The 14,607-nt window shown below is 31.0% G+C and overlaps 2 protein-coding genes across 4 annotated transcripts in view; both read left to right on the plus strand.

Annotated features, from left to right (window-relative positions):
• The window catches only part of LOC113397708 (uncharacterized), a 196,517-nt gene that overhangs the window by 102,423 nt on the left and 79,487 nt on the right, over window positions 1–14,607 (plus strand). For all 3 annotated transcript variants that reach the window (XM_026636151.2, XM_026636154.2, XM_064218606.1), the window contains exon 24: window positions 22–112. In XM_026636151.2, coding sequence (XP_026491936.2) covers window positions 22–112 — 91 coding nt within the window. The remainder of the gene's footprint in view (window positions 1–21; window positions 113–14,607) is intronic.
• The window catches only part of LOC135193967 (U6 snRNA-associated Sm-like protein LSm6), a 388,927-nt gene continuing 379,027 nt past the window's right edge, over window positions 4,708–14,607 (plus strand). Inside the window, exon 1 of the mRNA XM_064218616.1 lies at window positions 4,708–4,728. The gene's annotated coding sequence lies outside the window, so the exon portion shown is untranslated. The remainder of the gene's footprint in view (window positions 4,729–14,607) is intronic.

Consider the following 14,607-nt stretch of genomic DNA (forward strand, 5'->3'; position numbering starts at 1 on the left):
ATGGCTTTCGTATACTTTTAGATCGACCGTGCTTCTGCAGGTGCTATTAAGCGTAGCAGAGAAGAAAAGGAAGCTGATCCTGAAGAAGAAGACGACTTCGGCTATACAACAAGTAAGTGGAGAGATACATTATTCGCCCTCGTTAATTTCTCCTTTTACATCATACACGTTTATTTTTACGCGTGTATTGTCGAACACAATTGAAATATCGATTATATACAAGAATATACATTGGAATACTTCCATTGATTATGATATTTTATTACATCAGTAATTATTCAACACAAAAACTTTAAATCCTAAGTATATTATTATATAGAGGAATATTTCAAATGTTAATTTGAATTTCGAATGTTTCTTACGGTGACGTAACGAATACATTAGTAACATATCCTATTTTTAATTATTGTGTTTGATGGGTCAATTTTTGATTATATTTAATCATCGATTTAATTTTTACGAACACATTTGTTTGAGAGAGACCTAAAAAGTTTAGAAGATTTACTTTTAAATCATGATAAATTTTTTAGTAATTTCTCAACGATAACCATTGAATTATATTAAAACAATGAATGTGTATACAATAGGTTATTTGCGAATTCATTGATTTTATAACTAAAATGACTGGCTAAAATACTACAATACCATGTTAATTTAACACAGATATCAATATAACAAAGTTATAAATAAAATGATCCAGGAGATGTAATTAAATTTTTAACTAATTTTATTGTTATGATAATAACATTGTCATCATCATCCTCCTGCCCTTATCCCAATTTTACTCGGGGTCGGCGCAGCATGTCTTCTTCTTCCATACTTCTCTGTCGGACGTCATCTCACAAGTAACATTCTTTCTAACCAAATCGTCTTCCACACAATCCATCCATCGTTTCTTTGGTCGTCCCTTACCTCTATATCCATCCACATCCATCCTCAAAACCTTTCTCACAACATGGTCCTCATTCCTCTGCATAACATGGCCATACCACGACAGCCGGTTTCCAGATAGCTTCTCGGTTACCGGTAACCATTAAATAAATAAATTGAATAACATTGTGTCAGCAAAATAATTATTCAACACAATAACTTTAAATCCTAAGTATATTATTATATAGAGGAATATTTCAAATGTTAATTTGAATTTCGAATGTTTCTTACGGTGAAGTATCGAATACATCGTTAGTTAGGGATCGTTTCCTGTGTTCCAGATCTTTCATTTTAAGCAATGAAGTGTCTTAATAACATCATTAATTTTAATTTAGTTTTATATTCAATGAAACATATATTTTGTATTGGATTTTGAACAATTAACCTTTTTTATCTGTTAAAATAATATTCAAATTCTAAATAATTCTAATGGATTGTTCAATGTTAACAATACAATTTTATGACTTGAATTTATGTATATATTATTTAAGTTTTTTTTTTTTAATATTCAGAAGCAAACGTAAGCATTGGTCGTATTGAGAATTTATAGAAGTATTAATAATTATAATTAGGTACCAGTTCTCCGTTGAATCGTAATTCTGATTCTCGGGTCAAAAAATGAAGAATGTCACCAGTATAGGCACGACCCAGTGATATATATTTTAATGACATTTTCTACTCAATGAGTTTACCTACTAGCGGAACAAAGATATATATATTGAAACATACGAGTATATTGGAATTACACATGTATATTTGCGCGGATTGCATTTATAATTTTAATTATAATACAGTTAAACAAGCCTTCTATCGTTTCAATGCGAAAGATTTAATTGAATTATTTTCTGTATTTGAGTAAATTGAAAATTTTCCAGCATATGTCATTATTAATTCAAGGACATCCATCATTGTCTTTAAATATATATTAATAGATCCCAGATGAACATTTATACAGGAAATAGAACACGTAAATCCTAACCGACATGGAGAGTTCAAATGTGGGCAAATAGTCTAGTTGTGAGCGAAAACATGATGATGAAAATGAAAAAACCGGATGAAATTGTAGCATGTGCCAAAATTTAACCCGAATGGAAGATGGTGGAGCTTGCTCCAAACTCTTTCCTTAAGAGAACCGTCCGTTTGGACATTTTATATTGTTACTGGTACATAATATTAGCAGCATACTTTGTTGCCAATTACTAAATACGTGCAAATTCGACAGCACGAATTCTAATAAGCTCAGTCAAACTCGCAAATCCCCATCGATGTTCTAACTTTAGCGTTTTGTAAACATTCAGGTGTATAACGGGTTATTTTGTTACTCGGGTCGGCGTAACTATTCAGGACCGACCACGCCTAATTGTTACGAAGACGCGAACGAAGCTTAAGCTATGGGGTATCACTCATATTGTATATATAAATTTCCACATCGATTGATCGCTCATCATATCAACATACTTTTTTTAATAATTATTGGTAGGCGGAAGAGCTATTAGGCCACCCGATGGTAAGTAGTCACCACCGCCCATAGACAATGACGCTGTAAAAACATTAACCATTCCTTACATCGCCCATGCGCTACCAATTTTAGGAACAAAGATGTTAGTACTTGTGCCTGTAGTTACACTGATCGACTCAACCTTCAAATCTGAACACATTAATACTGAGTACTACTGCTTGGCGGAAGAATATCTGATGTGTGTGGTATCTAAGTGGATGGTACCTACCCAGACGGGGATTCACAAAGCCCTACCACCAAGCAAATTAAATACCATATTTGTGAATTTATTCACGGAGCAGGTTATTATACTGTCCAATTTGTTGTTAAACGCCGGCGGTTTTGTTGTAAAACTTATACAATTAAATGTATGCAAGTTCTATGAAAATCAACGAATACTTACTCTGAATTGTTTTACCATCTTTATTATCTAGGACATTTATTAATAAATCTTGTGCAAACACTTTGTAACTAAGTCGATTATAGCTTAACTATCTTCTTATAAACCTTTTGATATCCACGATCCCGATATTTTAATATACATTTTAATATATAATTACAAAGTTTTGTTAGTTTGCTTTCAATGTTTACATAAAATGTTACTGAAACATTGACCCACAATGCCAATAACGCAAGGCTAATTTCGACTCATAGCAACGCGGATATAATTTGTTTATTTTTGTTCATTAAACAAGCATCTGCTTTTGTTCGAAGCTGGATTCTTCGTTTATACATGCGCTGGACTAGCAACTTGAGTATGGTGATACAATTTCTTATTTATTCTTTAATAATAATAAATAAATATTGGACAACATCACATACATTACTCTGATCCCAATGTAAGTAGTTAAAGCACTTGTGTTATGGAAAATCAGAAGTAACGACGGTACCACTAACACCCGGACCCAAGACAACGTAGAAAACTAATGAACTTTTTCTACATCGACTCGGCCGGGAATCGAACCTGGGACCTCGGAGCGGCGTACCCATGAAAACCGGTGTAGACACTACTCGACCACGGAGGTTATCGTTTCTATAAGAAGTTTCGCCCATTGATTCGTCCGCGTGAATAAGGATTATAGGTGTTAGGTACTCTATGTCCTTTTCAATAATCTTTAATTTTTTTATTCATATATGTGATTATTCTATGTGATGATCGGTTAAAAAAAATCGGTTAAGCCGTGAAAGTGTAACAAACCAACTGTACTTTATTAGATACTTTGATCTTGGCGTCCTATTATATTTAACAAAGATTAACAATAATTACGGTGAAAATTATCGAAAACAATCAAGTACTTTTTTCATAAAACTTCCGAAAATCCTTCGAGAAAAGAGCTAGACATTTCTTAAAGGCGGGCAACGCACCTGAAAGCCCCCCGGTATTGTAGATGTCTATGGCCGGTGGTAGTCACTTTCTATCAGGTGAGAGCCTCCTGATAGTTAGCCACCAATAGTATAAAAAAAAAAAACCATACCTGATCCGTCCCCGCAGATCTGTCCCATGTATTGAAGTTATATGGCGTAAACAAAAAATTGAATTAGGCAAAAGTCAATGTGTCTATAATATTTTGAAATATATTGGCCAACATGGATGACAAAGGTCGAAGAAATTTATCACAAACTAGGACTATATCTTGATTCATCATATTAGCAAATTGTCGCTCTGACTATTCATTAACCCGGATTAGAACAACATCGTTTAGTATAGCGTATACAGGTGTTCCATGTATTGTATTAATTATTTTATATTTGCAAAATATACATCGAGTTTTTTCTTAATGTTTTTTACATTTATTTCCAGTTTTAAATTATATGGCAGACTGTTCAATAATGTTGGTATAAGGTATTCTAAGGTCTGCCTACCGTAGGTATTATTAAACCGGGGACAATATATATTAGAATATAGTTCATCATTTATATGGTAGTTATTAATATTGCTATTATTATTATAATTATTTAAGAGGAACGCGAATGTTTTATTACCATATATGTGTATTCTCATGTAAGCGACTTATGTCTTTTTGAGAATAAATGTCTATAAACGTTAAACCTTTATGCCATAATCAACTTCAAGATTAATTGCAATTGATCGCGACACAATAGTCACGTGGGCAAAATTTAATTAACACGAGTACCCTATGTTTTTTAAAGGTAGGTGTCAAAATTTGTTAACTCTCTATATATTAGAGACTAGCTGTGCCCACGACTTCGTGCGCGTTGTTTGAATTTAAGTTATTTGGATATTGTAGCGTGATTTTATGATTATTTTACATATAATTCTAAAATAAAAGTAAACTTAAGTTACTCCTTATTACATCAGCTATCTGCAAGTAAAAGTCACGTCAGAATTGGTCCAGCCATTCCAGAGATTAGCCGGAACAAACAGACAGACAGACAAAAATTGTAAAAAATGTTATTTAGGTATATGTACCGTGTATACATACATATGTATTTAGTAAACGCGGTTATTTTAATATTACAAACAGATACTCCAATTTTATTATATGTATAGATGAGACCTTTCTCAGATATAATTGTTTTTAGATCAAACGGTATCTGCGGTGTAATGTTTAGTATGCGATCTTACGACTAATTTATATTACGGCCAAGAGGTTAAGGGTTAATCTTATCTTAGATGTTTTTACAGCATAACTGTGAAAAATTATGAAATATTATGCGCTTTCAATAAATCTGAAGGCAGAATCGCTTAAGCCATTTAACATTAAAAAAAAAACATTGACGCTGTCAAATAACATCCACAAACAAGCTCGTTCAAATTATTTTACGAGGAGATAAAATTAGTCATTATGATAAAACGAATCCATGGAATTAGTGTATTCAGATCTTTTTTTCATAATTTAATCTTTAACACATTATTTTTACATTTTATTAACATAATAATGTATCTTTTCACTACTACATATATTTTATAGTTGTTTTGTTTCTTTATAATGAAAATATTTTATAATTACATAGTCCATTAATAAAATGATATTTTTTAAATTTATTTTCATTTTATTTTATGACTTTTGATTTTTTATTTTTATTTTTTTTGTTTTGTTGTTAATATTTTCTATACTTAATTATTAATTCTAAAATTATTTGGAGATAACGTTTTATTCCTAGTATTTTTTGCGGCTTACCCGAATGGGATTTCTTTGATAACTTTATCGTAATGTGATATTTCTCTAAACTTTTACAGATCAGAAAAAAACAAAAAATTTAATTTCCACTTTTTTTTTCGTTAATTTTTTTTAAAATTAATTGTCATTTCTTGTAATTATTTTAAAAACCTTGATTGTTTTTTCTCAATTTTGAGCGATTAAAACCTATAAAACTACCTCGTATAAATGTTAACTGTAACGCTACATGCTAAACCGAGCCAAGCTAAGCCAAGCCAAGCCTTGGAATTGAATAGCCGACCCATTCTTTTCCGAACGTAACTCATTAGTTGTATGCAAGAGATTGTCGCCCATGGCAACCGAAATAACAGGGAAAAGAAAAGGCGGGCTCGCTATAGCAACAAGGTAAAATATAACAGAGTTGAAAAAATATAAAAGATTAATAATAAAAAATAGTTGTTGTTATTGCCTTTCGTGTCATAACCAATTTAAGCGTCTCGATGATACGAAATTACCAATTACCTTATCCTCACTAATAAACTAATTTGATTATAATTTTTCAACGAGAAAACAATTTATTGTGCGAAAAGACACTGGATGTGCTGATGATATCTCTTACCGGGTAATATATATCTAAATTAAAATAAAACAAAATAAATAAAAAAGGGTACTGACACGACGTAGCCCTTTATACAAATTTTAATATTGTTGCAACAATTACGCTAACAAATAAAAAAAATGTACTAAATTGTTTTCTTAATGTTGTTGTCTTGTTCTATTGCAAACAAGAAAAGGAACGAATTGAATAATAAAGAGACCAATGAAAAAAACAAACAAAAAAAAAACAAAACTTATTTTTTTAAAATAATGTCTTAATAAATACTACAATGAAGTAGAAATTAAGAGGCATAAAATAAATCAAAGGGCGTCACAAACATTTTCCTCGGCTTTGTAATATGAGAAGTCCTTTGAAGAGTTGGCAAAAGTATTTCAAATCTGCGGATACCGTTCCATTAGTTCATCAACGAAACTTTCAGTGAATCGATTCACTTCTAACGATTCTATTTCTAAACCAAGGTCGCACGATTAAACAGGTGTTACCCGTTGATTAGATACAGATAATGGATTTAAGAAGATACGAAATTGGTTTTAAGTTTCGTTTTGGAATTGAAATTCCATTGATCATTAATGTAACTGATTTCGTTTGAAATTATAAAGAGTAATATACAGTCATTATCGTTTTAATAGAAATTTATGTAGGTATTTATAAATTAAAATGATTTCACATATGTATGAAATTCTGCATTTATTAAGACCAACAGTTTAATAATCATTTACAAAATAAATCAAGATTACGTTACTTTACGTTATTCGTTATTAAGGTTATCACGACTTATACTTTTGAATCATAATAATTTTTCCAATTTTCGGGATATCGAATATCGATATTTACACATTCATTACGATTTATTGTAAAATAAAAAACGTACGTTAGTTTTTTATACAATCTTTGGTCAAAATAAAATGATTATAAGTGGTGGTCATATCATACACGATGTGTTATATGTAGTTAATAAAACTAATGAAATTTTCGTTTTAGGGAATAAAAGCGATCACTGAACTAGAATGAATGTAATTTTTATAGAGTACCATTTTTGCATTGGCTGGGATGAATTTGCCTATTGAGCTTGAAATTACCGAAACTTCTGGTGTAAAACCTATCCTATCCTAGTGCTGAATTAGGATGTTTATTTTTTTTGTCTCAATGCAAATTTGAATTGAATTGAAAATGCCAGTGTCTATTTTATGGATTATTTCAAACAATCACTAAAATATTGATGGAATTACATCATTTTTTGCTCTTCTCCAATTTTATCAAAGTATGATGTTTTCACGATTCAATTGATTGTTGCTTCGATAACGGGATTATTTGATTTAATAAACTTGTACATGAAACTGATACAGCTATCCTTGATATTAACATTGGCTAGCTTCTCCAGTTATAAATTTATAATACAAACAATTCTATTGTATACCTTGACTATTCAAAATTAACGATGAAGTATGATTAAAGCCAAATGGAACATCTGTTTGAACATTACTCAAATCTTTAGAACTCTTGTTTCTTAATAGACATTAAATTAGATGTTTTTATCTTCTGCTTCTGTTAGAGTTTATCACACAACTTCAGTAATTTAATTAATTCAAGTAATAAATACGAATATGTTGATGAAGTTTAAAATACGATATATTATAAATTCAAATGCAATTATATTTTCCAATAGCAGCTTCAATATCTTTCTGGACGTGATTATTTCTTACAGATTGTATGTCTAAGTAAGATGTACTAGAGGTACGATGTACTGGAGATCTATCCGATTTTGCTTTACTAGATTTAAGGAGCCACTTGTCGCTGCTTTTCAGCACCTTTTGAATTAAGAGCATCGGGTATCCTATCCTTAGACAATGATGCCTTTGCCGCATGTGTGCGTTACTTTTTTACTTCCTCTAATATGTCTGTAATTTAATTAGGTCACTGATACTTCGCGGTCATTGTACCAAATTTGTGGTTATTTCGCATAGCTCTATTTTTTGCTGACAGGAAAAAGCTGAACAGTGCGCCTCGGCACGGGCTTACGTTACATGATCGTTACGAAGCTACTATAAAGCCCATCTAATGAGTACATTAAGCAATTTAGCATCTCGAACATATGGTGTCGGGAAACAGCCCACTAGCATAGCATCTTCAAGTGGTATTCGCTTCAAGCAGACGACCGACAATAATGTTTTCTTTTATGCAGTATTAAATTTTAACGGTGTCAAATAAATTGAATAAAAAAGGGGACTAACGATAGAATCATATTAATTCTATTATAATAATGCAGCGGATACTATTACATTTGACAAATAACACAATCAAAGAAAAAAAATTAAAGGAATCTTTAAGACATTTGATAATATTCTGTATCAAAAATTACAAGAATGGCAAAACTGAAGACAGTATTCGTTAATTTTAAAACATGGGGTTGAGGTACGCAATTTTATGACCAAAAAAGAGTAACAAGTGTGTTTCTTGTCAATGCTTCTCTTAAAGTAGACATTCTGTACCTTTTGTTTGATTCTATTTTTTTTATTGTTTATTTAATTCAGTGATAGTAGTTACAAAAGAAGGTGATCTCGTTCTATCAGTTGGTTTGTGTGTGGTCTCGTTCTGTCAGTTTTGTTTGAAAATTGACTACCACCGCCCATCGACACCCGCAACATCAGAAGACTTGCAGTTGCGTTACCGGCTTTTAAGATATGAGTCGGTTCCTTTCTAGAAAGTTCCCAAGTCGTATCGGTTCTGAATAACAAGATTATTATAAAAAAGATAAACATGGGCAATATTTTAACGTAAATTCTTATTTACTTTGACGCGTAATTGCTCGAGGATTCCGCCATGTGATGACTATTTCTGAGAAATTGCGTATCTTTCCGCACATGTGAACATATGTATGTAATATTAATAGTTTATGTATCTAAACCATAATCACATATAATAAAAATAACAAGATGTGTTTATCTATTTCAAAAATATCTTTAGTAATTTATTATAGGTATAAAAGCCAAAACTTTATTTATAATAAATTAATTTGTTATGATTTAAGCAAGATGTAACTGTTCTACTACTAGATAGATTTGATGATTTTTGTATACAATAACAGTAACTACACATAAATCTCATAGCCAAGTAAATATCTCATTTCGTTTGGTGGAAATACACGTGGCAGAACTTCATAATCATCAAGATGTTTATTTAGGTATGTGAACTGGTAAATAGTAATAATCCACCTGATTGTAAGTGGTCACCACCGCTCATAGACTTTGGCGATGTTTAAAATATTAACCATTTCTTACATTATCGCTAATGCACACTGGTTGACTCACCGTTCAAATTGGAACATAAAAATATTTAGTAGTACTATTTTGAAGTAGAATAAGTTTTCCTTCACCGCGAATCATCAGATAAATTATCAGTAGTAGAAAATTCAGCCAGGTTTGCCCTGATATTTACATATAAATCGACATTTTTGAGCGCATTTCAACGATGAATCGTGTACTCTTTGTAAGATGTTAGTACATTTGAAAACGGAAGATAAATTGTTCTTTTGCTGGAAAAGGGACATCTGTTTTAATATATTTATAGTAGTCTTAGTGGATACACGTGCCATAGTTGTTTCCGCAGTTATCATCCGTACTTTTTGTGCGGTGTGTGTGTGCGATGAGAATTATAAATAAAAAGTAATATGTTTATATATCTTAGATATAAAATAATAATTTGCATTCTCCGTTGTATTTGTGATATGAAGTCTAAGGCTGCTGCATTAAGCGAAGAGCAAGCCTCGGCCCAACAGTGGTTTATCTACTGGCTGTTATTTTAGTTTTTGAACGAAATTTTATAACGTTCCTTAATTAAATTTAAATATTTTATAAAGTCGTATAAAATATTTGAATTAGAAGAACAATGTATGTTGCGTTAATTTCTTGGATAACAAGGTGAAAACATACGTTTACAATTTGTCTGACTGTTTTCATACCCGTACATTTTAATATATATTTCAGGGTTATGATGTCTGAAGTACTCTGAGTGTATTGATATATGTCAAATTATTTATATAAGGTCGTTGAACCAATGGTTGAGTTTAATTAAAGTGTGAATCGTATTAACGATGTATAAAGGTGGGTCGCCTCACTCAAGAGTATTCACAAGGTGTAATTTTAGTTTCTGTGTTCTTATATGACATAGGACTCTATGATGATTCTGTCTTTAAATTTGATAATTAAATTACTAACAAAATAGATGTTGTTCAAGTACCCTTTTAGAAGCACTTTTGAATTGTCATTTAAAAAGATTAAATTGAATGTAGAGCTATGCCACCGGCTCGTAATGTAAATATTACAGAAAAAAAACGGAAAAGTTACTCGTTTTCATCAAAGATAATATGAATATTTAATTTTTCAAACCAATTTTAGTTATCTTTTAAAAAACATAAAATTATGTAAACACCAATTTATAAGAAAACTATCATTGTTACTGAATTCAATTATTTTGGTTATATGTGTGTATGTCGTTTATAATTATTAAAAATAATTATTTAGATAAAAAACTATTGTTATCAAGAAATGAGCCGAGATGGTCCAGTGGTAAATCTAAACCGATAATTGCGGGTTAATGTTTGTGTTTGCTTGGTGTACTTAGCCGCAAAAAACTTCTCCTCAAAGGGATAGGAGGCTTAGCCTAACAGTTGATCATTTACAGGCTGTAACTTTAAATGAAATCCTATTTTTTTTTATTTATTCTTTACCACAGTATACACAGCATATTTAAGGTTGGGTCTCTTTAGTGAGCATAATACATACTCGTGTCAGAGGGACTTACTCTTCCATGTGTAATATAAGCAACTAAAGAATAAACAAACTTTTAATTAATGTAAAAAATAAAAAAAATAAAAATAAGATAACTGAAATTAATAATTATTACAAAGTGCATGTGCGATTGTGTGAGGCGAGTGTGATGTACATAGGTGTATGCGTGCGTGTGTTAGTGTGTATGAATCATTGATGTGTGTGTTGCTTTATACATACAAAATATTGTTTACTTCCTTCGAACGAGTAGTTCGATCTCGTCGTAGCTTTTTGTTATTGACCGTTCAAACGTTATTTTTTTAACTAATCCAATGACATCAATGATTACCATCTATGATATATGACCAATCCGTAGCGAAGTATTCGCGGAGACCTTCGCGTACGGATGTACTACCCGTAACTACGATACAACAACAAAAATCAATTTATATGATATCATACAAACTAACGTAAAACTTTGATTACGTAGATAATATTTCTTTACATTGATATAAAAAAGGAGGCTCTCAATTCATCAGTATATTTATGTTTATTAATAAACTATAGATTTAACTTTTATGTTTACGAACCGATTTTAGTTGTTTTTTTTTTTTTATTTGGTGCTGACGTATTCAATGTCATTCGTACTGGATATAATTAAATTTTTAATTCAAATGTAAATTCGGGTATATTTTTATGTCGTTTCTATATTTTATTATATCTTATATAAAAAAATAAGTGGCATTTATCGTTGTCACTTTATAACTCAAGAACGGGCTCATCTATCCAAACCAAATTTTCAGGGTTTGTTCGCACTTTTTAGTAGATGGTTTATGTAAAGTTTGCACAAAATCGGTCGAGTGGTTCTTCATTTATCACATTTTTTGTAACAAATGATGTCAATAAATGCCGGGTCATTTTGTTAATAGAGATTTTTTAGACGGGGAATTGTCTGTCAAATGAAAAGTAAGTATCAATTAAAAATGAGTACACTCATCCACCAGTTTCAATAGGTAATACGTCTTAATTCAATTTATTAATTCCAAATAACCCAGTATAAAAAGGCATAGTATTAAATATTGGCATGTAACACAATTTCTTATTTTAAAAATGATTGAGCTGTCATTAGAATTAATATAAAAATCACTAGAAGCATTAATCGAACAATGCAAGATTTACGTGGTAATCAAGAGCTTTTTGGCGGCGCTTTGATATTACTGTCAGGGGATTTTCGTCAAACATTGCCTGTCATTCCTCGATCAACTCCTGCTGATGTAATGAATGCCTGTTTGAAGTCATCAGTTCTTTGGAGTTATGTCCAAAAATTGACACTAAGCATTAATATGCGTATTACCCTACAAAATGCCCATGAGTTTTCAAAACAATTGTTAGAAATTGGTGCTGGCAAAATACAAATCGACAGGACCAATGGATTTATCGCTATACCGAAATTTATGTACTATTGTGCAATCGATAGATGAATTGATTGAATGTGTTTTTCCTAATATTCTTCAGAATTATATAAATCATGATTGGTTGAGAGAACGCGCCATTTTAGCACCAAATAACATTCATATCAATGCTTTAATAAAAAAAATTCAAATTCAAGAGAAACTGCCTGGTGTATTCACGACATATAAATCAATTGACAGTGCTATGAATCAAGATGAGGCATTGAACTTTCCAGTTGAATTTTTAAATTCATTGGAACCGGCTGGTATGCCACCGCACTGCTTAAATTTGAAAGTTGTTTCTTTAATTATATTATTGCGAAATATTAATCCACCAAAACTTTGTAATGGCACCAGATTGAAAGTGAAAAAGTTATTGCGAAATTTGATCGAAGCTACGATCTTAACTGGTAAATCTAAAGGTGAAGTTTGTTTGATACTGCGTATTCCTATGATTCAAACTGATATGCCTTTCGAGTTCAAACGATTACAATAGCCTGTTCGTTTATCATTTGCGATGTCCATAAACAAGGCCCAAGGGCAAACACTTCACGTTTGTGGTGTGAATTTGGAAGAATCATGTTTTTCACACGGCCAACTTTATGTTGCCTGTTCCAGAGTCGGTACCCCCAGCCTTTATTCACACTCAAAATGGAAAAATCAAAAATATTGTTTATCCAAATGTTTTGAATTATTTTTTTAAATAGCTAGCAAATAAGTAAATATTTTTTTTTAAGAAATTAATCGATTTTCTAACTCATTTTTGTATTATATCACTTTATACGTAGCGAAGCACGTGCCGCGCCGCTAGTATGTACATAAATGTATTATTAATATTAGCGTGACAGTAGAAACTTAAACAGCGCTGTGACTATGTTTTTTTTAAGTATTTTGACCTTTGCTATTTAAATTTAATCAATCCTTATGTTTTTTTTATTCTAATGCTAAGAATTATAAAAAAATATTTAAGGCTCGAGTGATATTTCCATTCGTAACAATTTATTGTGACTTAATAATATCCACGTCTTGCCGTTCATGAATATTTTTACACGTCATTACCCAAATCATTTTGTCGTTATCAACAATATTACAAAAATTTTTTTGCGTGTTATAAAATGTAAATTAAATAAATTAGGAAACAATTACCGTATTACAACAGTACTTAGATTCAATTTCCTATCACTCCTCTCAATATTTATTCAGTAAGGGAAAGTGATATTTGTTTGCAGCCGAAAGCTCAGTCCGTAACGAGCGCGAAAACTGCCGATTTCTTCCGAACCAAGTTTTCCATTGTTGGAAATACTCTTGATAAGCAGTTAAACCAAATACAACCTTATACTTAGTAGTTTAAAGTTGATTTTACATCGTAACTTCCTACAAACGAGCTGTTTTGTTTTCCTCCAGCCTTATAGCATGTTTTTGGAATTTGATTCTTATTGTCGTGCGATAAGACCGTTTTTGCAATGCGATATAATAAATTTAAGACTTTACGCATACGAAAAGGCTGGTATATTTTCTGCCACACGTGTTTAGATTTTCAGTGTCGTGATAGAAATACCCGCACGCAGTCGTTGTGACGTTTCGCGCGTATTTTGACGTTTCCGCGGAAGTTTTTAGTTCGGAATTTGAAATTTAAATGTAGGTGTGTGTGTAATGTTTTCTTTCTTTTATCATAATATCGTGGCTAGTGAATAATATATGATGGCCAGTTGTGTTTGACAGTGGTTTGGATCTGTGCAGTGAATTATTATCTTTGACGTCAATTCAAATAGAATCATGTAATATTCGATATTCAAAAGCAAATAATACAACTTTTTTTATGTTTGTTATGTATTTCATGGTTGTTGGTTTTACAATAAACATCGTATTCAATATTAAAAACAAATGATTTAAAATCACTAATACAAATATTTTAAAATTATACAAGAATTAAAATGATAACAAAATAAAGTTTTTAAGAAGGTTACAAAATAACAGAATAATCATTACGTAAGAAAATTTAACACAGATACCTCGCACGTATATTAAAAAAAGAAACAGAAAATGATCTAAAGAGGTCTTATAACTTATTATTAAATGAAAAAAACCATTGCGTTTACTTCATGGACGTATATGTGTTATTTGTAAGAAAATTTTACAATTTCATCTTAAAATCACATCTAAGTATTAAGCCGGAATGAATGTTGCAACCAGATACTGTTTTAATATAAATAAATAATAA

The sequence above is a fragment of the Vanessa tameamea genome, chromosome 23, assembly GCF_037043105.1.
Source record: "Vanessa tameamea isolate UH-Manoa-2023 chromosome 23, ilVanTame1 primary haplotype, whole genome shotgun sequence".
Lineage (NCBI taxonomy): Eukaryota > Metazoa > Arthropoda > Insecta > Lepidoptera > Nymphalidae > Vanessa > Vanessa tameamea.